We start from the raw sequence: 25,257 nt of genomic DNA, 5'->3' as shown, positions 1-25,257 counted from the left end.
CTTTGAATTGAATCTATGCAAATTGAATCTGCCGAGGTACCTAGGCAACAATAGACGATTGTTTTATTTAGATGAATATGCTTTGTTCCCATTCCCATTCACATTTTGCTATTCAGAGAACCCGTTTGTTGGGCCCCGCACCCGGCGGTCAACTTATAAGAGGACCGGCAAGCTATCTTTTCCTTCTTCTCTCACCTTTCCACCTTTCCATCCTCTTGGTCTTCTCTTCGCAAAGTTCGCAAACTTGAAATTCTCCCTTCTTTGTCGATTCGGCCGGTCCCAATCGATCCGATCTGTTTATCCGCGGTTATCGTGACCCGTTGGAAGCTCCGCTCAACTCAATTTCGACCGGGTATCTAGAACACCCGATATCTTTGACAAGTTTGTCCTTTGGACGCGACTCTATGGTTTCTGCTTCCCGTGAGCTGAATTACTCGGCAGGTGGTATGTCATCATTGCTTGGGCGCATAGCCTCAAATCCCCCACATAGTTGGGCAGTTTCGCTGACAACTTCAAAGTTCTGGAAACAGACCAACTGAAAATGGATCACACAGGTGCGCTTTAATCCAGTGATTCGTCTTTGTTCCGCCCTGCAGCTTTCCTTTATATCTACAATACCCTTTCTGCCGCAGGGCTTTCTCCAACGTTCATGTGATCTGACAATATTCGTCTTGACAGTAACCGCGCAGTCGCCTCCCTCCGACAATGACAGCGGCGAACGCCCTGTGCGACAACAACTCAAGGAGACTAACCTTGACTCTGTGGGTGAAAAAGACGGCTCTGCCCGTGCAAACCGAAAGCGCTCCCTCGACAACACAGATGGGGCCACCGACACACCCCCAACCAAGCGATCCCGAGAGTGCACCCCGGCCAACACCACGGAAGACAATTCCAATCACGCCGGAATCCCTAAAGATGCAACTACCCAAGATGTGAGTGACGATGTGCTGCTGGCAGCACCCGCGAACACTTCAGTTTACAATACACTGTTCCACAACACGATCATGAGCCATATCCCCGAGGTCACCAAGGTCCAGCTTCCCCTGGACCTCGAGATCAAGGTCTCAATTGGTGAATATGAGCAAATTAGCCATTTGTTCATTCCTGTTGAGATTGGTCTCAAGGTGACAGCCGGAGCGGTCTCCTTGGCTTCCCAGACTTCGAGATCCGCTGAAGGCGAATCATCCAAAATCCATATCACCATTCCTTCTGCAAAGCCTATTCCTCTATCTGGACACCCTTCCCCTGGAAACCCTTCCCCTGGACACTCTTCCCCTGGACATTCTTCCCTTGGACACCCTTCTACCACGCACCCTTCCACTGCGCGCCCTTCCACTGGGCAGCCTTCTCTTGGGCAGCCTTCATCTGGGCAGCCTTCATCTGGGCAGCCTTCTGCTGGGCACCGTTCACTTGAATCCCACATACAGGATGACCCTGAATTCCACATCTATGAAGAGCCTGAGTCAATTGGAGATTCTTCATCTGAAGACTCCCTGCCTGACTATTGCTCACCTGATTACCCGTCCTCCCCGCCTCCTGTCCCATACAGTCCAACGAACCCCGATTACCCTAGACCCAAGGTGGTTGAAGTCTTTGATTCTAACCACTCTCAATCCCCACAGAATCTCGAAACGGCCGCCGGCGGAAACGAGGATGATTCTTCACAAACCCTCAATAAGAAACGGAGCCGAGAACAACTTGAAGATGATGCCTCGAAGAATTCCCACACTATGACTGACCCCGCGCCCGGCTTGACTGAGACAACTTCGGACGAAAAGTCTATTGCCGAAGGACAACCCGAGAAGAAGAGACCCCGCGACAATTCGGAGGAGCGCAAGGCTAAGGTCGACCAGGTGAGTTTGCTGCCTCGACTTCCCCAGCTTTTCTTTTATTTTTCCATCTTCCACTAACACTTGCTTCTGATAGACTTTCACCACGAGTGCATTCGGAATGGCTGCTTCTGCCAACGCACCTTCGCCTTTCGCAATGCCTGCAACTAAGTCGACTGCTGATGCTTCACCTTTTGCAACCAGCGGTGCCTCGACTTCTGGTTTCGGTGCCCTCGGATCCGGCTTCTCTGCCTTCGGCAGCGCTTTCCCTGCTCCATCTGGTAAACTCACCAGTTTCGCGTCTCCAAATGCCCCCTCCGCTTTCTCTGGAACAGCTGGTAAACTGACCAGTTTCGCATCTGTCAACCTCCCCACCAGCTTCTCTGGAACAACTGGTAAACTGACCAGTTTCGCGTCCCCCAATGCCCCCGTTTCTTTTGGCGAATCCAGTGACAAGACCCTCGGTGCCAAACAATCCGACAACGAGGACAGTGACAACGAGCCAGTGGGTGAACCCGATGACACCTTTGTTGCCGAGAAGACCGACGAGCGTTTCCACGCACAAACTGGTATGGACCCCTTCTTGTTGCCTTTCCCCAGGATCCCAAACATGGCCAGTGGCTCATTCGGACGTGAAAACCCAGTTGAAACCGGCGAAGAAAATGAGAGCACCGAGTTCGCAGCTAAGGGCAAGCTGTACTACTTCGACGATAAAAAATGGAAGGAGCGTGGTACGGGCACCTTCAAGGTTAACCTCAAGACGGAGTCCAACGGAAAGAAATCTGGCCGCATTATCATGCGCGCCGATGGTGCCTTGCGTGTTATGTTGAACAGTGCGGTTTGGCATACTATGCCCGTTGGTGATTCCAAGGGTTCTCGTCCGGCCACTCGGGATATTTATCTCGCCAGCAAGGAAGATGAGAAGGTTGTCAGCCTTCTTCTCCGGGTAAGTGTCCAAATTCTTTTCATTCTCAGATTTGATGCACATGGTACTAACATTGAATGATATAATACAGCTCGGTAATGAGAAGCAGTCCGGTGAACTGTTTGATGTACTAAAGGATATTATGGAGCAGATTTGAGCTGATCAGTCATGAAGATACATTTGTAAATAAAGAAAACCCAGAAAAGAACAAAAAAAACCACCCATTAGCGATTTTTAATACACCTCAGTTGTGTGGATATTGAATCTTCTTCCATTACCAAGGCACTTAGGTAGACTTAACACATTCCTTTGCCCATATGTTAGCACTATCCATATATCATGGGCCTTGATCTAAGATGCTTTAATTGTCATTTATACCTCAATGTCCTCATGGTCTATATATTCAGAATAACATTGCTTCGCTAATAAAGAGTGTCCTTCTTCTCGCCTAACCCTATTCATACCCAATCCTGTGAGGTGGTAATTGTTGAGCAGCCCTCGAGGCACGAGACTTCGAAACCGCTGTGAGCCCTGGAGAAACCTAGCACGGTCTGCACTCATTCTATTCTTTCCCCATGAACTCGGAGAACATGCTCTCCCAAGTTATCCTTGCGATTAAAGGATTTACCGCACCCTTCTCGGTGGCACTTGTAAGCACCGGGCAAGAGATGCTGGGTCTCGATATGGCGCCAAAGGACATTTAACCGACCAAACGATTTGGTAGATAGACAGCCATTCCATCCACATTTAAACGGCCCCGTGGGCGTCCTGGAAGAAAAGGATTGTTAGAAAACGAAGGAAGCGTCCGAAATGGTTCATGATCGAGACTTACTCCGCCTTGTGAGCCTTAGGACAGGCTCGAGGTCTCTTTCTGACCTGGGTGTCACGATTTGGGATGCGCTGTGGTGGGCTTTGCATGGTATGAGCATGCAGTCCAGAAAGAGACGTGGGTTGCCCAAGCAAAGGGGTGATGTAGCCCATGGGCTGGCTAGTCGTTTCAATGATCCCTGCGATAGAATATTGGGAGGTGAACGTGTCATTCCTGGTCCCTTCTGCTTGGCCTTGGGTTGAATGAAGCATGTTCTGGTTGGTAGCGGGAAAGGAGTATTGCGAGTGCGGAAAAGGGCTCTCGTTGACATCACCGAGATGCCCAGTTTCCCAGCATCGCTCATTGAAGAGGAAGGGATTGTCTGATACGGGTTCATCTGAAGGCCATGGCATCATGAGGTTTCGACACTTTGAAACTGTATGAAAATGTTCAACGTGGAATTGCTTGAAGGAAATATTGATGGGGTGAAGGTTGAGGTTTAGGACTTATTTCCCTCGGGGGATGAATGGGATTAAATATCTGAAGGGGTAACAGATTCGACAATATGAATTCGCCCATCTTGCACCCAAAGCCAGCAGGTCAGGTTATTTAGATCCAGGCCTTTGTGAATGAGGTTCTGACAGTAGCCGCGGATGTGTTTGAGGAGAGATCATGCATCGGATTTGGGATAAAGCCAATCATCGTGAAATAGTACACCTCCACATGGTCATCGATCACTTATTCCAAGTGGAGAATTATGCAGTCGGATTTGGTTCTTCTCCAATCACAATACGAGTACTGTCATCGTCGAATGAGCAGCCCAGAATAACATAGGGTGCAATTAGTGTGGCGCATTTGGAGTTCGGTCTCGACCGAACGGTTCGTTCATACACAACTCCGCGTTTGGCCAGATCAATCTTTCAGAGGGTTGAATCTACTATAATTTCTACTTGCTGAATAAGGAATTTTAGTCTTCTGCATACCTTTCCACCGATATTGAATCAGGAATATTTTATATTCTTTCAGAACGATCGGCGAACAATCATGGCGAACCTAGATTAGGAGACCCATAGGGCTGAAGTCGAGCGCCTCTATATCCACCAAGACAAATCGCTGAAGGAGGCGGTCCAAACCATGGGAGCGGTACATGGGGTTTGCATAAGGTATACATATAAATTCCTATCACCTTGATGCACTTGCCTTAAATAACCCTATATAGCAAGAGCCAGTATGAAACGCAATTCGCGAAGTGGGTTCTCAGTCTTCTAATGCGACACAGGGGATTCTCCTAAAATGCCAGAAGGTGGTTTGATCTACTCCTCTGCACTGCCTGCGTTGCAGCTACAATGGCCTAAAAATTTCCCCCGGGTTCAAGTTCTCAGTCTGCTTCCCCATACAACACCAAAGGTGAGCATACTTAATACCCATCTATATTATTATCCACCAAATACTTATCATTTCTAGAAAATTTTATTTCCCAATCAGAGATAGATCCTTCCGCTTCTCTGGTCATGACTCGTCCTAGTCACTATGTCGAGAAGGATTCGCTTTCCAGTTTAGGCTCAATGGTTGCATGGGCTACACAGTAGAGTCAAACTCTTTTACAAGGTTGTCCCCAAACGGCTGCCACGCCGAGCATTGTAATGCCATAGGAATACGATGGTTGGCACGCTGCTACCTCCCGGGAGCTTTCCAGCAGCAGTGACTTGAAGCTACAGGAGTTTATTCAAATAGCTCTCTATCTTTTGTCTAACAAAATTTCTATGCAGGACATAGACCCCTATGTCAAAGAGGAATTCATGTTGAAGAATTTTGGCATGTCTGGACTCGACAATATTGCAAGCTTGCGCAATTTACTATATAGGAAACATGAAATGCCAGCTGGAGCAATTGCAGAAAGTCCCTTTGGAAGTGCAATCAAATGCATTGACACCAAGGCTATACAGTTCACGCTGGATGCTGGCATAGACCCTGACTGGAAAGTTCCAGAGCTGCCAGGGATCAAATTGAATGAATTTTGGGGTTGCTGCCTGACTAGGGAGGGGGGTCCGGAGATATGGTCACCTCTGGGCTAGGTAGCAGCAGAGGGAGACCTAAAGCATTTGAGCTCAGAGAGACCCGAAATTCTAACACCATCGAATAGCAACAAGAGTCCCTGAATTTCCCCAAACAACTAATTCTAATAGGATCCCAATAGAGAATATAGCGCCGTAGAGGCCAAACAGGTTATACTCTCCATCTCCTCCACTAGCTCCGGTGTAGCGTTATATCCTAAGATACTACTGGACCCTACTATCGATCTTTTTTTCTCACAACGGGGAGTCCGCACTCGACATTGCTGTGAAGCACTCCAATAGAAGAGTGGTGAAATTCCTCGCATCAAACGGCGCGCCCCTATCACGCCATAGTCATTGCATTCTGTCGTGTAGGGGAGGCTGGAACTAATAATTATTTACCATGTTTTGGACGCTTGTCCGGAGGGTCTCATAGACCATATGTTTCCCGAAGGCACGAGATTTTGATGACTGCATCAAAACAACCTCAAGCGATGAGGATACTACTGGCGCCAAATTCCAACATTAATGCGATACAGCCTGTTCAGTCTCAAGACCAGCTCAGCAGTCTCGAAATGACTTCTCAAGACAGAATTTGTTTGGACTGACTCTGACTTTGAGTGCGGTCAAGACGATGTTTTTGATGACACGCAGATGTTAAATATAGGGCAAAACTGTCGAGATTGCCAAGGTATGTTATAAAACATTCGGTATCAGAGGCAGGATCATTGCATCTGTGGGGAATATACTTAGATCAGTATGATTTCTTATCTTTTCTTTTCTATTTTTGCTTATTAAAATTGGGCTTCTAAATATGCTAGGAAGAGCACTATCTCTGCCAAAATTTTATGGAGCATGGGTTGCCTCATTGCATTACATACTACTAGTCCTGTATGTCATCACTTGTATAACAAAAGATGCACATTCAGTACATAAAAGAATAGTCGGCTGCTCATGCGGTCTTGTGGTGTCTTTTTTGGGTGGTCTTTTTAGAATGTCTTTCCTATATCTCTGTTTAGAGGTATGTGAAGGCGGGGAAAAGCATAAAATGTACAAGGAATTTCTATGCATAATCAGGGACCTACCGCATCAATATACTACAACATATGTACGGAGTAAGATCAGACTTTAAGATACCATTAAAGACTCATCAAATGCCGCTTAACCTTATAATTGATTACCAATGCATTAATAATGCATAACTAGGTCAAGGCAACGTAGTGCATATCCACACACAAGGCACCACTTCTCCATCCGTGCCTGTGGCCATCCCCCTACCTAGGTGATACTTGGACAAAAATTACTTTATGTACGGAGTAGATGTAGCTTCAATGGCTACATAGTGGACTCATATCACCCTGAAATTTGTTCTATGATTGAGAATGCTTTGATACGTGTATAACATACATTTCAAGTTAGAGTTCTAATTATTTATCATTAAGCCCTGGAGACGTGAGACACTCAGCCACCACCCCCCACCCAATAACCACTGCCAAGATTCCACAAAGGATGATCTATCCGTTCTGATATAAAGCCCATCTTCGCATTCTATAATTTGTCCTGCACAGAATGGTAGTGTTCACATAGAGTTATACACAACATAGAGTATCCCTAGCTCCCTTTTCATTGAGATACACATATCACCCCAGTAAATTGCCGAAGAAATACCGGGGTCTGGAATATAAACCCACTTTCGGGTCCATTAGTAGATTTTATGTCTCTGTACGGAGCACATCCACTCAAACCCCATTGAAATCGAATGATCGTCGGAGAGTAAATCCTCCGGAACTGACGAGGTTCCTCAACAGGCGAGTCATTTCCGATTATGTAATCGGGGGTTGGGAACGTCGGGAGGTTTATAGCCGGCAGAATGCCGACTAAAAAGGCGGGAAATATGGCTAAGCCAATAGAATGATAGGGTTATGATAGTCACGTGGCAGGTAGGTTCGATGGAAAAGAAAGTTTGTGAAATCAAGCGGGACCTAACGTAATTAGGTAGCCTTAGCGCTCTTAACTATGGCAAATCAATCCCGGAACGCAAATTCTTGGCTCGACTATAGAACAATATATGTAGTATGTAGGACTGCCGATCCCCTGGAAAGTGGACTCCTATTGCAGGACTAGGAAAAAGAAACCAAGGGCCGCGATTCTCATACCAATACAGGGGAAGCTGGCATGTTGGTGTATAAGAGTAGCCTCTCCTTGACTCCGCCCACTAGGGCCGATTGAGATTTTGCATTGTGAATATACGCGATCTCTATACGGGAACTGCTAAGATGTTCGGTCAATCTATCACAGCGGCAGTGCTGACGATCGCGCTTCTCGCCAATGGCGGCAAAGCAAAACAGCTGACTCGACGCCCTTCCACACATTTTACCCACTATACTCGTAGTTCTGAACCGATTGATACATCAAACTATCGATTTTTAACCAACAAGACCAAATGTGTGCTTTACTCCCGTCCATCCCTTCGATTTCGACTAACCAAATGTAATCTTTCCACAGCTCATGTGGTGGAGAGCTTACCAGATGTTCATTTCGAATTGGGGGAAATGTACTCGGGATTCATGCCCGTCCGTGAAGATGCTTCCTTGTTTTACATATTCCAGCCCAAGATCGGGGAGCCAAGCAACGATCTCACAATTTGGCTGAATGGTGGACCGGGATGTAGCTCAATGCAAGGATTTCTGCAGGAGAACGGACGATTTACTTGGCAACCCGGCACCTACGAACCAGTCATCAATGGGTACTCATGGGTTAATTTGACCAATATGTTATGGTATGTCAATTAGTGAGATAGGATATATGTGCCCAGGTCCGAGGATGTAATTGATAAGCTGACTGGGGTGTTTAGGGTCGACCAACCGGTTGGAGTTGGGTTCTCAAACGGTACGCCGACTGCTACCGGCGAGGAGGAGGTCGCTGCCGATTTCGTGAACTTTTTCCAAGAATTTCAAGAAGAATATGATATCAAGAACTTTCGAATCTTCTTAACTGGTGAAAGTTATGCGGGCCGGTACGTGCCCTACATATCCGCCGCCATGCTCGACAAGAACGATACCGAACACTTCAACGTCAGCGGTATGACTTTTGAATTCCCCCGAACCTGCATTAAATTGATCGCACATTCTCATTCATATTAGGAGCTCTGATGTATGATGCATGCATCGGCCAATGGGATTATATCCAGGCTGTACTTCCCGCTTACCCCTTCGTTCAACAACATGCCGAGCTTTTCAACTTCAACCAATCATTTATGGGGGAACTGCAAGATACCTACGAACAATGCGGCTACAAGGAATATTTCGATGAGTATTTCACTTATCCGGCCTCTGGAGTGCAGCCCCCCAAAGAAATGGACTACTCCGAGTGCGACATTTACAACATGATCTATAACGAAGCTTTCACTCCGAACCCATGTTGGAGTCCTTATAAGATCAGCCAAACATGTCCTCTCTTATGGGATGTCCTAGGCTTTCCGACAGACCTTGCCTATCAACCGGGTCCCGCAACCTATTTCAACCGCACGGATGTAAAGAAGGCTCTGCATGTTCCCGAGAATATCGACTGGGAGCTCTGTAGCATTGACAGTGTCTTTGTTAGCGCCAACCCAGGACCCGAGCAACAATACGATGAGTCCGCGAATCCCACAGAGCATGTACTGCCTCGGTTGATTGAGGCAACCAATCGGGTCTTGATCTCAAATGGAGATTGGGACTATCTAATTATCACGAATGGAACGTTGCTGGCGATCCAGAACATGACCTGGAATGGTGAGCTAGGCTTCCATACTCGTCCTACCACTCCCATTCATATCGGCATGCCCGACTTGCAATACGCTGCGGTCTTTGACGCCCAAGAAGGCTATGAAGACCTCGATGGCCCACAGGGGATGATGGGGGTTCAGCACTATGAACGGGGTCTGATGTTTGCGGAAACTTTCCAAGCGGGTCACCGACAGTCCCAGGATCAAGGCCGAGTATCTTACCGTCATGTCCAGTGGTTGCTGGGTGATGATGATCATCTTTGATGCCCTCAATCTTATGACCTGGACTGTAAATAAAGTCGCTGCATCGCGCTGAAGTCACAGTGGGAGAAGAGGTCACGATGAGTGACAGGAAAGTTGGCAGGTGGGCGGCCGAAATGGCGTCACTTAGAGTCATTTCTGGCCGTCTCTTATTATAGTCTAGTTGAAAGTAGTGTATATCCATGGATCAAGTCTTCTAGCTTTTCCAATGACTCAATATAAAAGTATAAGATCACCTTGGGGTCAAATGAGAGGGGTACAGCCATTGAAAATCGTTCGGATAGGCTCATTCGTTCAATATAGGAAAGTTCCTCTTTATCCTCCTTGCACTTCTCTCTGTTTGTCCCTCCGCTCTTTCCTTTGTTCAACCCTCCTCTTGTTTTCTCACCCACTTCTGTATACACCTCAAGTAGCCAAGCGGGAAGGAACCACCCATGTCCCTTTCACCACTGACTGGCCTCAGGCCACTCCAGTTTGCTAGAGCTCTTGACTCCACAAATCATTTAATAGCCTCAACAATACCCTCGCCGCTTCCAGGAGGCTGATGGAATTTGATATTCGTTAGTCCCACGGACGAAAGAAGATCCCGCCACTGCTTCTCGGACCGTTCGAATGCAGCAACCTGGACCATCATCATGATGCTCAGGCAAGCAGATGGCAGATCACAGTTGAGGTCCGGAAGAATGGACTCGTGGATAATTAAACGAGAGTAACCGGGCTCCATGGCATCGACAATATTGGCCAAAATGGCTCGGCAATGCTCGTCTGACCAGTCATGAAGAATCCAGTGCATGAAGTATGTCCGCGCACCTATTTGATATTCATTAGCACAAAGCGCATCATGCGATCTGAACATCATACACACCTTTGACTGGCTGAGGGGTGAAAAAGTCGTGCGGCGTCAGCTCTATGCCCTCCGGGAGATTCTCAATGGTCGAAACGACCTGTGGCAGATCTTGTAGGATCAATCGGCCAGGTGTCTCGGGGAATTTCTCTCGGAATTGCCGCAAATAATGCCCTTCGCCACCTCCAACGTCAACGATAAGGACATCTTCAGGATTGCCGTTAGAGCCATCAATGATTAGTCGCTGAATGTCAAACCAGTCAGACCAGTTGAGGGTGGTCTTCTGCTTCAGTGTCATCCATTGCTGGAAATCCTTGGCTAGATCAGGATTGTGGCCCAGCCACTCAAAATAGTTCATATTGGTGTTGAACCCTAATTGGAAAGGCGTATCCTTGGCAGAGCTAGGGAATTGATTGTTATTTTTGCGGAAGAATTCCGGTGCTTTGGAGGTGCAAAGGTTGCCGATCTCAAAGCTACGTATGGTCAATAAAACCTTCAACCGACTAAAAGTGTAGATGAAAACACTGTACTGACCAGGCTCGAGTAGTTGCTTCCATGATTGGGTCTGCCATCACCATGGTAAGGGGTGAGGGCTTGAAGTGTTGTACTCCATCTTGCTTGATATATCCTGTCGCAGCGAGAAGGCGAGTAATCTGGTCTTGAGAAATCGTTATATTAGTTCCGTGTGGCCCATTACAATTATATTATTCATGCTGAATATGGTAATATTCTCATCAATGGAGGGAGGTGGCAGAGATATCTACCACCGACATTGACACAAATGCCTCTGGTGAACGATGGGCGAACCTTACCAACAAGGATCAGGCTTGCACCGGATTTCTCCGCAATCTCTGGAGAGGAAGCGCCGCATTCTGGGTTTTGGCTGATCTGAGTAAAAATGCCTAGTTGAACACCCATACGGATAGACATCAATGCTGGGGAATGCTGTAAATGCAAAATTAGTTACTATATTCGAAGGCCTCGTTGAAGGAATGCAATGGAGGGTTTGAAGTTTGAAGTCTTGGACGAACAACATACCATCACTACATCCTGAATAACTCTCTCAATGGGTGACTCCAGGGCAGCTAATAAACCCCGAGCAGCATTGAGTGCTTCTGCGCGTGCTTGCTCATCGAGGCCTTGGGTCTGCACGCTACCGGTCAAAGCAGCGATCTGTGACGAGAGAGACATGTCCTTATTTTGGCTCATAATGAAATTTCTTGCCGTGTCATAGAAATTCTAGAATTCTCCGAAAGGATATATTAGAGCCTTTAAGTTGTATGGAGTACGGAGTACATAAACGCTAAATATACACAGGGGCACCGGGCTCTCCGGCAAATATGGGCCTAGGGGGTTCTCCTTGTGTGAACCGTGCTTACAGAATAGATCCACCCTAGTTATAAATTAGTATCACATGGTAGCCAAGAGATTGTACTTTTAGTTATCATCCAGCCTAAGTTAGCTAAAACCTAAACCTGCAAAGTAACATGGTGGAAGTTTCGGTGTTCCAGTTTAGGTGTTCCAGTTTAGGTGACCGTGTTTCAGGCTCGGTAGGGCCACGCTGGGTTTCACCGATAGGATCTACAAAGTTTGTAGGAACGAAATACGGAGTAGGTGATCGCCCATCCCAAATACATGCTAGGTGTTCGTTATCGCGGGATCTGTCCGCAGTTCTTGTGATCTACAATAATCTAGACCTGCTAGTTGACCCACTTACATACTTGGGGGCCAAGTGCTAGTTAAAACAAAAGTGAGACAAACCTAACTATTTTGGCCAAGGTAATTTAATAGGTAGTTACATATGCCTCTTCTCTTGCTCTTAGGTAAGTGTGAATTCTCTGTTTCCTCCCGAAAAAAAGACATGGTAATTGTCATGCGAAGGCTTGAACACTCGCAACTGACGCGTTGAAGGCGTGATAAACAATGGCAGATACTAGCACCGTCGCATATTGCGGCCAGCAACTTATTGGTGTCTCGATTGCTATTGCTTCCATACAAATCATTGTTGTCGGGGCCCGCTTTTACACTAGACACATGCAGCGAGTAGCAAATGGAATCGATGACTATTTAATGATCCCAGCCTTGGTATGAATGAATCACCACTGATGTTCAAAAGCCATGGAGTTGTACAGTGCTTACATTGCAACAGATCGCTGGCTTAGCACAGGCAGCACTCTACATATACCGTATGGCATCTTTGCCCTGTATATTGGCGATCGGATACTGATCAGCACTGCAGTGGCTAAGCGGGGCGGCGTTGGCCATCACCTCGAATATGTAGCACGAACTCCATCAAAATTAGTTATCTTGCAAAAGGTTTGTTATAATTCGACTTGAAGGGCAGTTAGAAATGTCTGACTGGTGTCATTTAGGGCCTCTACGCAAATCAAATTCTCGATTTCCCTTTCACCATAGCGCCCGCTAAGATCTCGATCCTCCTCTTCTACGTGCGCATCTTTCCCGTCCGCAAGTTTCGTATATTTGCCTATATCTTGGGTGCAGTTGTGCTAGGCCATGGAATTGGAGTTTTGCTCGCTGCAATCTTCCAATGCTCGCCAATCGCATACGCATGGGATAAAACCATCGTTGGAGGCTCATGCTTCAACCAGCAGGCATTCTTCCGTTTTGTTTCGCCTCCTAATATCATAACCGATGTTTTGATCTTGGTGATGCCGCTGCCATATGTCTGGAGACTTCACACTCACATTGGCCAAAAAGTGGCCTTGACCGGCGTCTTCCTGTTGGGAAGTTTGTGAGTATTCAGAACGTATTGCTGTTTGGAGGGATTCTGATACTGCTAATAGGGGAACTGTCGCAAGTATTCTTCGCATGACTATCTTTTTCCAAGAAAGTGCCTTTGCCGATCCGACCTGTACGTTTTACAAAAGTCACTACGCTTCAACCTCAGCTAAAGTTAATAGGGACTTCTGTCAAGCTTGGGATTTGGACAATTCTCGAAAGTGGCATCATCATCATCGCTGCCTGCCTTCCTTCTGTTTGGCCTTTGATTTCCAAAATCCTACGTCGCCAACACACCACTGATTCGACTTCAAAACAATTACCTCGTCCAAGGTATGGCAATACTCCGCACCATGTAAAAGTTGGATCTGGATTTTCGCAACTTGGTGATAGCACAGAAGGGGGCAAGTGGCCCCTAAGCCTGAAGGTGTCCCAGGCAGTAGACTCAGATCGAAATACTGATGAGATATCCCTGGTGCGGGTTTCCCGAGGTCGTGAAACCTCTTAAGTCCTATTTAGATCCTTTAGATTAGAACGGTCAGTAATAAGAAGATAATCGAAGATTGACGGTCAACGAATTAGAAATCGACGAACGACTAATGGATCGATGATCACTGCTATTTATCGCTTTGTGGCCCGATTTCGTGGAGATTCAGAGTAACGTCGCTAGTCTGTTAGAGTGGTGATAGTCGATACAGGAGAAGATTCATCATCATTATCATATTATAATTCAAACGTGTCAGACTACAGTATGAGATTGAACAAAACCTAGCGCCCCAATTCGAAGTTGGAATTTATCGATATGTAAGAGCAAGAAGCTAGAATAAAAACTCCTAGAGCTAAGAAAACAGTAAGAAGTGCAAGGCGTCTGGTTGTTTGATAGTGGAAGGAGCGTTCAAACTGTTGGATTCTATGTGCTTCGTCCTTTTACGTGGAGAAAGCGACTCGCGAGTCCGTCGACCGATAGGTCTTAACCATTCGCGGAATTTACCACGAACTTCTCGATCCTCATAGATACGTTATTAGTGAAACGTTCGAACTATACTTATAAACTCTCTGATGGCAGAAATAATAGTTATCGCGATCAAATAATAAAGTGGCCGGTAAAAGGTAGGCCCTACCCACTAAAGCCAAGGGTTGTAAAATAACGTAAAATAGCTAGAAAGGGAATTATATATCTTACTCCAACGTGCCTCGATATCGGATATCATCTTCCTATTATGTTCAATCTATAAAATCCGGTTCTATATAATATAAACCTCCTTGCTAGAAATAGGGAGATCAATCAATTCGACAATATGGTCCATAAGAAGGGCTACTCACTTTATCACTTGTCGATGCTTACGAGCGAATTATCTCATCCGCTGACGTTCCCCCACAACGCGAGGATAGGGCATTGAAAGACGCTTGTTGACGGGCTATTAACACGAAAATTTCCTGTGGAGTTGTAATGTATTGGCTCATAACAGCATGACAGACATAGGAGACATCGTAATGAGCATAGAGGAGACAAAAAAAATGTAGACTTAAGCTTATGAAAGAGAGGACCCTTCACTCAAGAAAACCAACGATCTGTTCGAGAGTGGCAGGTTTCTACTGTAAACACACTAAGAAAGAGACCATTCCACTATACAGAATAGAGCTATAGATGTACGTATTAAGAATAAGATTCAGTGCTTTGATTTATTAGGACTATTTTCCATCGTAGCCATAATTTTATTAGTTAGCAAGCTACAAAGCCTACTGGAAGTCCTCTTTTAATATTCCAAGTATAGTCTCCGCTAGACGATGTCGGAAACGTAATAGGCTTTGAAATCAATTGAGTTTGTCCTACATATTTTGCTTTCCAACGCCGCTTCCAAGAGACCTATCGTCATCGCTCTCCACTATAACCTCTCTCCTCCGCCATATGCCAGACTGGCTACTACTGCTCTCGGCATCAATGGATTGTGGCTTCATGTCCTTGAGGGGTAATTCCGTTACCGACAGTGTCCGCTTAGAGCGAGATTGTATGGAATTGTATGAGAGCCTGAAGCCGGATTCAGTTCCTCTTTGTGAGCTGGCTTCACCAGAAGAGTTAGTATTAGATTTGAATGCCTTGCGGAATAAGGGGCGGAGTGTCGGGATACAAGCGGCGACAATGACAACGTTTTGCTCGATCCTAAGCTGGAGGTTAGCGCAGTTGGTAAACAGGCGTGGGTAATACTTACAGCCCCCACAGAACCAATGGCACCACCTTGAAAACTGCCTAATATTAGCTGCTAAACTAAGTAAAAAATCGAGGGATGTGCACTAACGAGGATCAGTGTGGTCAGTGAATAGTTTTAAATATGTTGCTTTAACAATTGTGACGATCGCGGAAAGCAGTGTCAATCCCATCATAATGCAAACACTGAGTCTTGTTGAAAATGGCATTTGTAGTTTCCAAAAAGCAGAAATTGGTACAATAGCCAAAACAATGTCCGTCATAGTTGTATATGCGCTGACCAAATAGGAGAAGTCATTGAAAATATCCGGGCTCCAACATGTGCCCTCAATGGAAGAGTTCCATAGTCTTGCTGTGGGTTTGCACTGAAAAAAGACAATAAAAACGGAGATCATGGCCAATATGACCTGTAAAGCGACCATGGCATACAATAGTCGTGCACGAAGTGGGTTGGGGTCAAGCAGATGAACGATCAAGATTGCAATCGAGATATTGGGGAAGCTAAACGCTCCTACATATATCAGTTTTAGTACCCGATTTACTCCATTGAAAATAGGTAAGACACACCTATATTGAAAGTAAAATCCCATAATCTGCCAGTAGGCTGCTTGTTCGTATCTCTTAATGCCATGTTCAGCAACTACAGTTGCAGTGTGCCGGCCCAGACCAAGGGTAACTGAATATGACACGAATGCTGTAGCAATGATGCTGAGAGCCTATATAGTTCACAGTGTTAGTCATGCCTCGCGAGGTTTTGAGGGTTTCCTTAACAGTGAGAAGAAAATAAAAAAGTCATCCCAGTCAAACCGTTTGCTATCAATTCGGGCGAACAGCTTTAAGGAAACCGCTGCGATTGCAACGCCTGTGAAGGCCCACCCAATAGTATTGATCTCCGCCGCTCGACTCTCATTATGATTAAAATCTGTGTCGAAGGAGGCCATGGTCAAGGATTTTAGTCCATATTATATATCCGAGAGGAATTGGTCGAGAAGAGAGCCTCAAACAGCGCATTTTAAGAGTAAAAGGTAGCTGGAAGCAATTCAGCGCAGCAAACAAGTTCCAAGACGCCTAAATTTGAAAGAATCCATGTAAATTGATGTGCCTACATGTACGGAGTAAACTGTACTGGTTATTAAGTACTAGCAGGTTTGTTTGTGTGTGTATCGACTGGTATTTCCGATGAACCCCTAGGTTCCGAGGTCAATCGCAGCTTATTCATGTCATAAAAATCCATGTACAAATATGGGCCCATGAGCGACAGTGATCAATTAACTATCGGGAGGCGAGCTATTAGGAAAGCACCACTTCATCACTTCGAATATTTCAAGTTTACTCGACATTAATAGATCAGCAAGGGAGATTACTATACCGAGAAAGTTATATTTCGATTTTATCCATCACCGTTGGTGATCTAGAAATGGTCTTGAGGGTATATGCGCATTCATTCCCCAAATACTCTGTATAACCTTGGTAAATACTCCGTACCTACTCCGTACATGTGCACCCTATTGTAAGTGGGGTCTAAGTACCCCGTACTCCACCGTAGGTAAAGGCTCCAGGTGACAGTGCGTACCCCTATTATCTCTGCCTCCGTTGTGCCTACCTAGGTATATTGTATATTGTATAGTCATCAAATAGATATCTATATGTTAGCACACCCGAAGGGCGATACGTGTTAAAGAATAGAAGGGAAATGGTGGATAAACCCGCGGCCTTGGATTGGATGGGGACTTCCTCGCTGTGAACAAATTGGCACAAGCTGCTAAGCTTTAGGTAATTTAGGCACGGTTCAACTGTTTTCTCCGTACAGCGTACGTAGGGTAATTTTCTCAAATTAAATCTACATGGATGTGAAACCTGTCACGCTTAGCGAGCTAAACGGTCGGCTCATAGCGTCTCTTAGTTCATGCTCCGCCCTCTTAGTACTTTGTAATAACGCTAAGGTATGTCTAGAACTTGGTTGGTTAAAGGCGGCACTTAGAGGGTCCCCGGGTGAGCGATAATTTCATCCGTCTCCTTAGCCTCCAACTAGCACAAGACTAACCCTGGAAAGAATGGGCAACAATGGGGAGAGGGGCAAGTAGGTCCTCCAGCATGCACAATTCTCTGTTCAAGGGACATTTGATACCCTTCGTACTCCGTACTTGAGATCAATTGTCACCTACTCAACACCAAATATCCTCATGGCTTCCCCATCTGTCTCTGCAATTCTGGATGGAATTGCCAATTCACGCGTGGCATTGGACAATAATGAAGCCGCGTCAAGAGAAATTCTGATTGATCAAAGCCGCGCGCTGATTTCAGCTTTGGAAATCCCAAGCGAGTTCGTTCAGCGCACCTTCTGGGCAGAGGTGAGAAAATACAACATCGTTGAAAGCTTAGTTTGCTTACAATGCTAATGAGAGATCTACGATAGCCAGCTCAAAGTGCTATTATCCGTCTCGCCGTCGATGTTAAGCTTTTCCAATACCTCAAGGAAGCGGGAGATGCGGGACTCACCCCGTCAGTATTTTCCCAGAAGACCCAGATTGACAGTACTCTCCTACAACGTCTAACGAGACATCTTGTGGCAATGAACCTCGTGTCATTCCACGACGGAGCGTTATACGCCACAAAGCTAAGCAACAGCCTCACAGCAGAGAACTATCAACACAGCATCAGCTTCTGCTATGATGTCGCACGCCCTTCATTTAATGGGTTTCCGGAATATTTCAAGAAGTCAGAATATAATTCTCCTACTCTTGGTGGAACTGACGGCCCGTTTCAAGAGGCGCATAAAACCAACCTCCCGTTCTTTGAATGGCTTGTCGCGACACCACCGCATCTCCATCATTTTGGCTCTTTTATGAGTGCTTACCGCGTGGGTAAGCCAAATTGGCATGAGTTCTACCCTGTGACTGAGCGATTAACTACGGGCTTCGATGCTTCTATTAGCGATGTTCTTCTCTTCGACGTTGGTGGTGGAAATGGTCATGATGTGGCTACCTTTGCTGCGCAGAATAGCCCTTGCTCGGGTAGGATTGTGCTCCAGGACCGAGAACCTGTCATCGCTGGTGTGGTGGCCAATGGTATGGAGCGAGCTTTTGAAGCGCAAGCTCACGACTTTTTTACGCCACAGCCTATCAAGGATGCCCGCGCATACTCTCTTCATTCTATTCTCCACGATTGGAGTGATGAAGATGGCGTCAAGATCCTGGAGAATCTTGTTCCGGCTTTAAAGAAGGGTTATTCACGGGTCCTGTTCAACGAGATTGTGATTAGTGAAGCAAAACCTACACTTGCTGCGACTAATATGGATATGATGATGTTAGCGCATTTTGCTGTGAGAGAAAGAACAGAGGCTGATTGGAGAGACATACTTGCCCAAGTTGGATTGAAGGTGGTCAATATCTACACATATCCGGGCGTTGCGGAGAGTTTGATTGAGGCAGAACTGGCCTGAGAGCGGGCTTGCGCGACCTTCTGGTTAAAGACGTTTTGCACCATATAGACTAAAAATACGAAAATATGTCAAAGATAAATTAAAGATTCCTCGTTATACATAGAGGAGTCATACGTCGCTAAATACAGGGGGCGCATACATACATAATTTATTTGATATGTCTACTATATTTCACCGCACTAATCATTCTACCACTCACTCAAACACGTCCTTCAATACGTCCTTCAATACGTCCTTCAATACGTCCTTCAATACGTCCTTCAATACGTCCTTCAGTACGTCCTTCAACATGTCCTCGAACAACGCGATATGGAATTCCCATTTGCACCAAGACTAGTCCACCGAGAAGATTACACATTCATATGCCACGGGTGTAATATAATCATGAAGTACATGATCCACAACTTCAATAAGGTGGAATACGTTGGCCAAGCGCGTTGTATTGGCTGCGAGTCTCCGACGGAGAATGGATACCTCGTACGTGTTCCAAGGATTCTAAATCAAAAGGCTTTATCACTAATTATTCACAGGTGAAATTTGAAGTAGAAGGACAGGTGGAGAAGTACCGCGAGGATATGAAAAGATAATTTTTCTGGGAGATGAGCTAGAAGGTAGCTGCAACCCGGCCCTACCAGCTGTAATTGGAAAGATTGGACCACGGGCTACAGGGACTAGAAAGTACTGCTGTACATAAAACGCAAAATGGCCTAAGGAAAATCCACCGATTAATGGAGACTCCTATGGGCGAAGTCGTCAAATATGTGTGGTTAAAACGTAGATATACCTCGGAGTATTAACTACGACGAACATGATGGACGATATACATGTACAACTTACACGGCCTACGAAGACTGATGAGACTCAGGGTTCAAACCCCCTTTTGTAGGTGGTTTAGTGCCTGAATGCCTGACTTTAGAACGGCAGAAGATTTAAGATACCTGAATTGCTATTAGACATATCTTCATAATCAAAGTACACTGATTCTGGTCGCGTTTAAGTCCAAAAATGAAGCTTTTGATATCTCGAACAATTATCCTAAAAACACATCTCAAAATACCATCTCAGAAGACCATCTAAAAAGACATCACAAGGCCGCAAATGCGGCCGACTATTCTTATATGAAGATAGATTCATTTGTGTAGGGCCAAAAGCTTCATTTTTGACGGTTGTACGGAGTGAGTAGTATTAATAAATTTACCATACACTGTAACTATAGAGCGGTGTAAAAGGCGGTGCTAAACAAGGCATTCAGGCATCAATTCTCACCTACAAACGGAGTTTTGAACCCTGAGTCCTATAGGTCTTCATACACGGCCCCAGCACTCACCACTCGGGTGCCGACAGCACAGTGGCATATCAGCCTTTGCTAACAACTTCAATTCCGCCAAACCCTTCAATGCAGGCTAGTAATAACCAATTGAACAAGGATTTAAGGTTATAGTATAGAGGACCTAGGCAAGCATTGACCAGCTTTGGAACCATGGAACCAATGGCCATTTTAGGTGATATTGGCGCACGTGACTTCGCGTTTCCCGTCAACTTGGACTTTATCGATTTCAACTGCAACATAGAGCACTATGGAGCTTCGACATGACGGGCTCCTTGTCAATACCACTGCAAGCCTCATCGCTAAAACGGAAACGAGGCCATGAATGCGATCGCGGCTTCGAGCCCAATGTGCCTCCACCTTTAAACGCGTCGCCCCAAGACGCTGCCGATCAAACACCCTCGACCACGGCCGATCCTTCCCCCAATGAACCCAATGTACAGATAGGCGGCTCTACCAAACCTACAGCTGCTAAAAAAAAGGGTAAAGGGAAAAAAACGACCTCAAAGCCGTCGAAGCCCGCGAAGCGAACTCCATCTGCGCCATTGCCAGATGCCTTTAAGCGCCTCTCGCAAACCCATCGCGCCTTGAATCTCGTTTATACGTTTTGCTGCACGCGAAAGCACTTTGCCACCACATTTGACAACATTAAAAAGGCAGTCCAAGCTCAACTTGGTCAAGGGCGGGAACTCACTGTTGAGGATGTGGCACGCGTGAAAGTCATAGTCCCCGGAGCGGTCCGGTTCGAATATGTGGACGAGGCCAAGTTGGAAGTAATGACTGCTGGAGATGAAGAGATAACTCAGTATGGGTTACATAAGCGATCTAGTCTCGCATTTGCGGCAGACATGGACACAGCCGAAGACGCCAGAAGTGACGATCTAGACGACACAAAGCAAGTTCTGCTATTTGAGTTTATGGATGGTGATCTGAAGCGGGAAGTAATGAACCCGAAGACTGGGGAACCTATGAAACCTATACGTCGCATGAAAGACGATGATCTGAAAATGCCCGTCTACAGCCAAAAGCAGATGCTGGGCTTGATTGAAAAACGAAATGCCAAGTTTTCAGATGCTCTAAATGCATTTTTGGTTCAATGTGAGGACAAAAACACTGATCCAGTGAATGTTCTTGAACAAGAAAAGAATGCGTTCCTACCCACCCCTCCAAGCAGCGGGACAAATACCCCTCTTGCGGCGAAGCCGCCAGCAACAATCCCCAAGGAGCGAAAGTCCATTGAGGAAATCATTGTAGAGATTCGGGAGATGGATTGGTATCATGCACAGATTGTGCCGGAAGGTCATCGAGTATTCGAAGCCCAGTCTCCTGTCTACGGAGATTTGACATTCCAGCTCTCGCAGGACCTTGTCAATGCTCTGTATAACACAAAAGGAATCACCCAAATGTATGCTCATCAAACAGAGGCAATCAACCACCTATACGACGGCCATAATGTGATTGTGTCGACGTCGACGAGCTCGGGAAAATCCCTTATCTATCAAGTCCCCATGCTGCACGAGCTAGAAAAAGACCCGGAGAGCAGGGGGATGTATATCTTCCCCACTAAAGCTCTGGCACAAGATCAGCGCCGCAGCATGATGGATCTACTTCAATATATGAACGGGCTGCAACATACAATGGTTGAAACCTTCGATGGGGACACGTCAATGGGGAGTCGGAACTTGATCCGTGATGAGGCGCGGATTATTTTTACCAATCCCGACATGCTTCATATCACAATTTTACCACAGGAGAGTTCATGGCGCACCTTTTTGAAGAATCTGAAGTTCGTCGTTGTTGACGAACTGCACGTCTACAACGGCCTGTTTGGGTCTCATGTCGCTTTTATCATGCGACGCCTCCGCAGGATCTGTGCTGCGGTGGGTAATAGTCATGTCAAGTTCATATCTTGCTCTGCCACTGTTGCAAACCCGGAGGATCACATGAAGTCTGTCTTTGGGGTGCAGGATGTGAAACTCGTCGATTTCGATGGATCTCCCTCTGGTCGCAAGGAGTTTGTTTGCTGGAATACGCCATTCAAAGATCCCAAAGATCCTTCCTCTGGGCGCGCTGACACTGTCACTGAGACTGCAAGGCTGTTTTGCCAGCTGATCCTCAGGGGCGTGAGAGTTATTGCCTTCTGTCGAATTAGGAAGCTATGTGAGATTCTCTTACAAGGCGTGCGCGCCGAGTTTGATAGACTCGAACGAACAGAGATCGGTAACCTAGTAATGGGCTACCGAGGCGGTTATAGCCCTCAAGATCGACGTCAAATCGAAAAGGAAATGTTCGAGGGAAAATTGATGGGAATCGTGGCTACCAACGCCCTGGAACTGGGCGTTGATATTGGATCCCTGGATGCAGTGATCACCATGGGGTTCCCATACTCGATCTCCAATCTACGACAACAAAGCGGCCGCGCTGGACGACGTAATAAGGACTCCCTATCCGTTCTAGTCGGGGACAGATACCCAACCGACCAACACTACATGCAGAATCCTGATGAAATATTCACACGGCCAAATTGCGAGCTACAGATCGATCTATCCAACGAACTTATACTCGAAGGCCACGTCCAATGTGCTGCATTTGAAATGCCTATCCGCCCCGAAGAAGACAGCATCTACTTCGGACAACAGCTCCTTGCCCTGGCCCCAACCCGCCTCACTAAAGATCCACTCGGCTTTTACCACTGCCACCCGCGCTTCCGCCCACAGCCCTCCCGCAGCGTCTCAATCCGCGACACCGAAGACCAACACTTCGCCGTGATAGACACAACCAACAACCGCAACATAGTCCTAGAGGAAGTCGAAGCCTCGCGCGCCTTCTTCACAATCTACGAAGGCGGGATCTTCCTTCACCAAGGCACAACCTATCTCGTCAAAGAACTAAACACCGAATCCTTCCTAGCGCGCGTTGTCCGTGTTCAAGTCGACTGGAATACCATGCAACGCGACTTCACCGACATCGACCCCGTCGAAACCGAAGCAATGCGACTAGTCAGCAATGACCCCTCCGCCTCACGTGCCTTCTTCGGCGCAATCCAAATCCACGCCGTAGTCTACGGCTTTTTTAAAATCGATAAACGCGGCCGCGTCCTAGATGCCGTCGCCGTTGATAACCCGCCTATCGACCGCCTTACCAAGGGTATGTGGCTCGATGTCCCAACACGAGCTATCGACATCCTACAATCGCACCGGCTAAACATAGCCGCGGCCATTCACGCCGCTGAACATGCCGTGCTCTCCCTCCTACCCTCCTTTGTCGTCTCTTCGCCCGGTGACGTTCGCACAGAATGCAAAGTCGCGAAGAAAGAGCTAGGCAGGCCGCTGCGCCGTGCCAACGTGCCCATTGAGTTCGAGGAGAAGCTTAAACCGCCTTCGCGGCAGAGACCTGCTCGACTTACCTTCTACGATGCAAAAGGTGGGTCATGTGGTTCTGGGATCGCTAGCAAGGCGTTTGAGTTTATTGGGTTGCTTCTTCGGCGGGCGGTTGCGCGTATCGAGGCTTGTTCTTGTCTTTCGCCGCAGGGATGTGTGGAGTGTGTTTGTGATGAGAGATGTAAGGAAATGAATGTTGTTATGAGTAAGGCTGGTGCTGGGGTTATACTGCGGTGTTTGCTGGGGTGGGAGGTTGATGTTGATGCCTTACCGTGGGGGGAGGATGTGGAGGGGGACGAGCTTGGAGTTGGAGGTGCTGGGGAGTTGGCTGGTGGGTTGGAGACTGTCGTGAGGGCCGAGGAGGTTCCGTGGAAGGCTGGATGTCGGGTTGATTGTTGAGAGACACTCTATGTACTACATGTATGAACCATTAACTATCAAGTCGTGCCCGTTCCTGGCGTTAGGTATCCAGGTGGAACCTGGTATGCCTGCGGGATATGGATCCACAAGATCCACATCTTGAGTTGTATGCATATAATTAATCTTATCCGCTGGCTAATTCCAAATATTACACAGACAGAGACTCGATAAAAAAGAAAGTAGTGGTTGAGCATTGGGTCCTGACTACTATGGAGAAAACAGAGGAGAAGAAGGATTAGTTCTCTCACGCCAAACAGGAAGCCACCTAAATAGCTATGAGAGGCCTGGCAAACAAGATATTAAGGTAGCAAGGCCGTGTGACCGTCTCAACACATTGCTTTGGAAATAAGGAAGAGCGATTGTATGTTGCGAGGATGGAAAAGGTGTAGCAATACAAAGATTGTAGCCAAAACTTCACTCCAGGTTGAGAGAAATAAAAAAGTCATCCCCTGAATTGACCGGCGATCAGAACGGCACGCCGGGTCCAGGTGATATGGAAGGCAGGCAAACACCAAGGAAAGCGGTTTGAGGGATAAGAAATACACTGCAAGCTATCAAACCGCTAGACCAAGGTGTCCACCGTACCTTGAAGGACTAGGGTAAGCAACGATCTATAACACCCGCAGAATCTCATTAAGCCGGTGCCAAGTGTTTCAACAATTGGAAGAGCTTTCTTTCAGAGGAGCTTTCAGATGACTCGGTCATATTTGTAGCAGTTGAGTGATTCGGGGCTTGCTGTTCCACCAAGGTAAGAAAAGAGAAAGCACCCTTGAGAACATTGGACGTATGAATAAGGTATAATGAAACGGTATCAGTCAATGATCCTATAGGAAATTGGGTATAATAAATGTACATCAAGTCATGACCGAGAGAGACGTTTTAGGGTTCAGGGTTCAGGGAAGATAATAGTGTGACAAGGTAGAAAGGGCGAGGAAGGCTGCGTATGTGACAATGATGGAGAGCGCTCAGAGGGGACATTATATAGCAAGAGCAATTCAAAAGAAAGCGAAAGGGAGGCGTGAGAAGATGGAAAGAGCAGAGCAAAGGGTGAAGGTGTGAATCGATGTCCAATGGAAACTTTTGTTGAACTGGGACGTGATATTGATGTCGTCCAGTCGCAGGATATGAGCAGAATTGGTTCCCTGGGCGTTTCCAGGGTAGGTAGTGAGGTTCCAAGAATGAAGCGGAGGCTGTACTTGTAGACCATGGGGGAATTCGGGGATTGGATGGACGATGCAAATGCGAACCCCCCCCCC

The 25,257-nt window shown here is 46.6% G+C and overlaps 6 protein-coding genes across 6 annotated transcripts; 5 read left to right on the top strand and 1 right to left on the bottom strand.

The window, feature by feature from the left end:
• Positions 1-404: 404 nt before the first annotated feature.
• PEX2_019120 (uncharacterized protein) lies at positions 405-2,911 on the top strand (the record flags this gene model as incomplete). The annotated part of the gene is made up of 5 exons (XM_016739187.1): positions 405-444; positions 519-554; positions 679-1,853; positions 1,927-2,775; positions 2,846-2,911. The coding sequence occupies 5 exons, from the start codon at positions 405-407 to the stop codon at positions 2,909-2,911; spliced, it is 2,166 nt and encodes a 721-aa protein (XP_016602879.1).
• A 4,981-nt stretch (positions 2,912-7,892) lies between these two features.
• Positions 7,893-9,646, top strand: PEX2_019110 (Peptidase S10, serine carboxypeptidase; the record flags this gene model as incomplete). Its single annotated transcript, XM_016739186.1, has 4 exons — positions 7,893-8,061; positions 8,122-8,395; positions 8,471-8,697; positions 8,760-9,646. The coding sequence occupies 4 exons, from the start codon at positions 7,893-7,895 to the stop codon at positions 9,644-9,646; spliced, it is 1,557 nt and encodes a 518-aa protein (XP_016602878.1).
• Positions 9,647-10,142: 496 nt separating this feature from the next.
• Positions 10,143-11,678, bottom strand: PEX2_019100 (O-methyltransferase, family 2; the record flags this gene model as incomplete). Its single annotated transcript, XM_016739185.1, has 5 exons — positions 10,143-10,453; positions 10,509-10,960; positions 11,022-11,145; positions 11,300-11,432; positions 11,526-11,678. 5 exons carry the CDS (start codon positions 11,676-11,678, stop codon positions 10,143-10,145), a joined length of 1,173 nt encoding a protein of 390 aa, XP_016602877.1.
• A 732-nt stretch (positions 11,679-12,410) lies between these two features.
• PEX2_019090 (uncharacterized protein) lies at positions 12,411-13,734 on the top strand (the record flags this gene model as incomplete). Its single annotated transcript, XM_016739184.1, has 6 exons — positions 12,411-12,572; positions 12,637-12,673; positions 12,727-12,803; positions 12,860-13,239; positions 13,292-13,359; positions 13,409-13,734. 6 exons carry the CDS (start codon positions 12,411-12,413, stop codon positions 13,732-13,734), a joined length of 1,050 nt encoding a protein of 349 aa, XP_016602876.1.
• Positions 13,735-17,615: 3,881 nt separating this feature from the next.
• PEX2_019080 (Winged helix-turn-helix transcription repressor DNA-binding) lies at positions 17,616-18,874 on the top strand (the record flags this gene model as incomplete). Its single annotated transcript, XM_016739183.1, has 2 exons — positions 17,616-17,783; positions 17,849-18,874. 2 exons carry the CDS (start codon positions 17,616-17,618, stop codon positions 18,872-18,874), a joined length of 1,194 nt encoding a protein of 397 aa, XP_016602875.1.
• Positions 18,875-20,464: 1,590 nt separating this feature from the next.
• PEX2_019070 (ATP-dependent 3'-5' DNA helicase) lies at positions 20,465-23,980 on the top strand (the record flags this gene model as incomplete). Its single annotated transcript, XM_016739182.1, has 1 exon — positions 20,465-23,980. One exon carries the CDS (start codon positions 20,465-20,467, stop codon positions 23,978-23,980), a length of 3,516 nt encoding a protein of 1,171 aa, XP_016602874.1.
• Positions 23,981-25,257: the final 1,277 nt, after the last annotated feature.

Source organism: Penicillium expansum, assembly GCF_000769745.1.
Source record: "Penicillium expansum strain MD-8 chromosome Unknown contig49, whole genome shotgun sequence".
NCBI lineage: Eukaryota > Fungi > Ascomycota > Eurotiomycetes > Eurotiales > Aspergillaceae > Penicillium > Penicillium expansum.
Note: the sequence above shows the minus strand (reverse complement) of the source record. Positions and strands in the feature narration are given on the sequence as shown.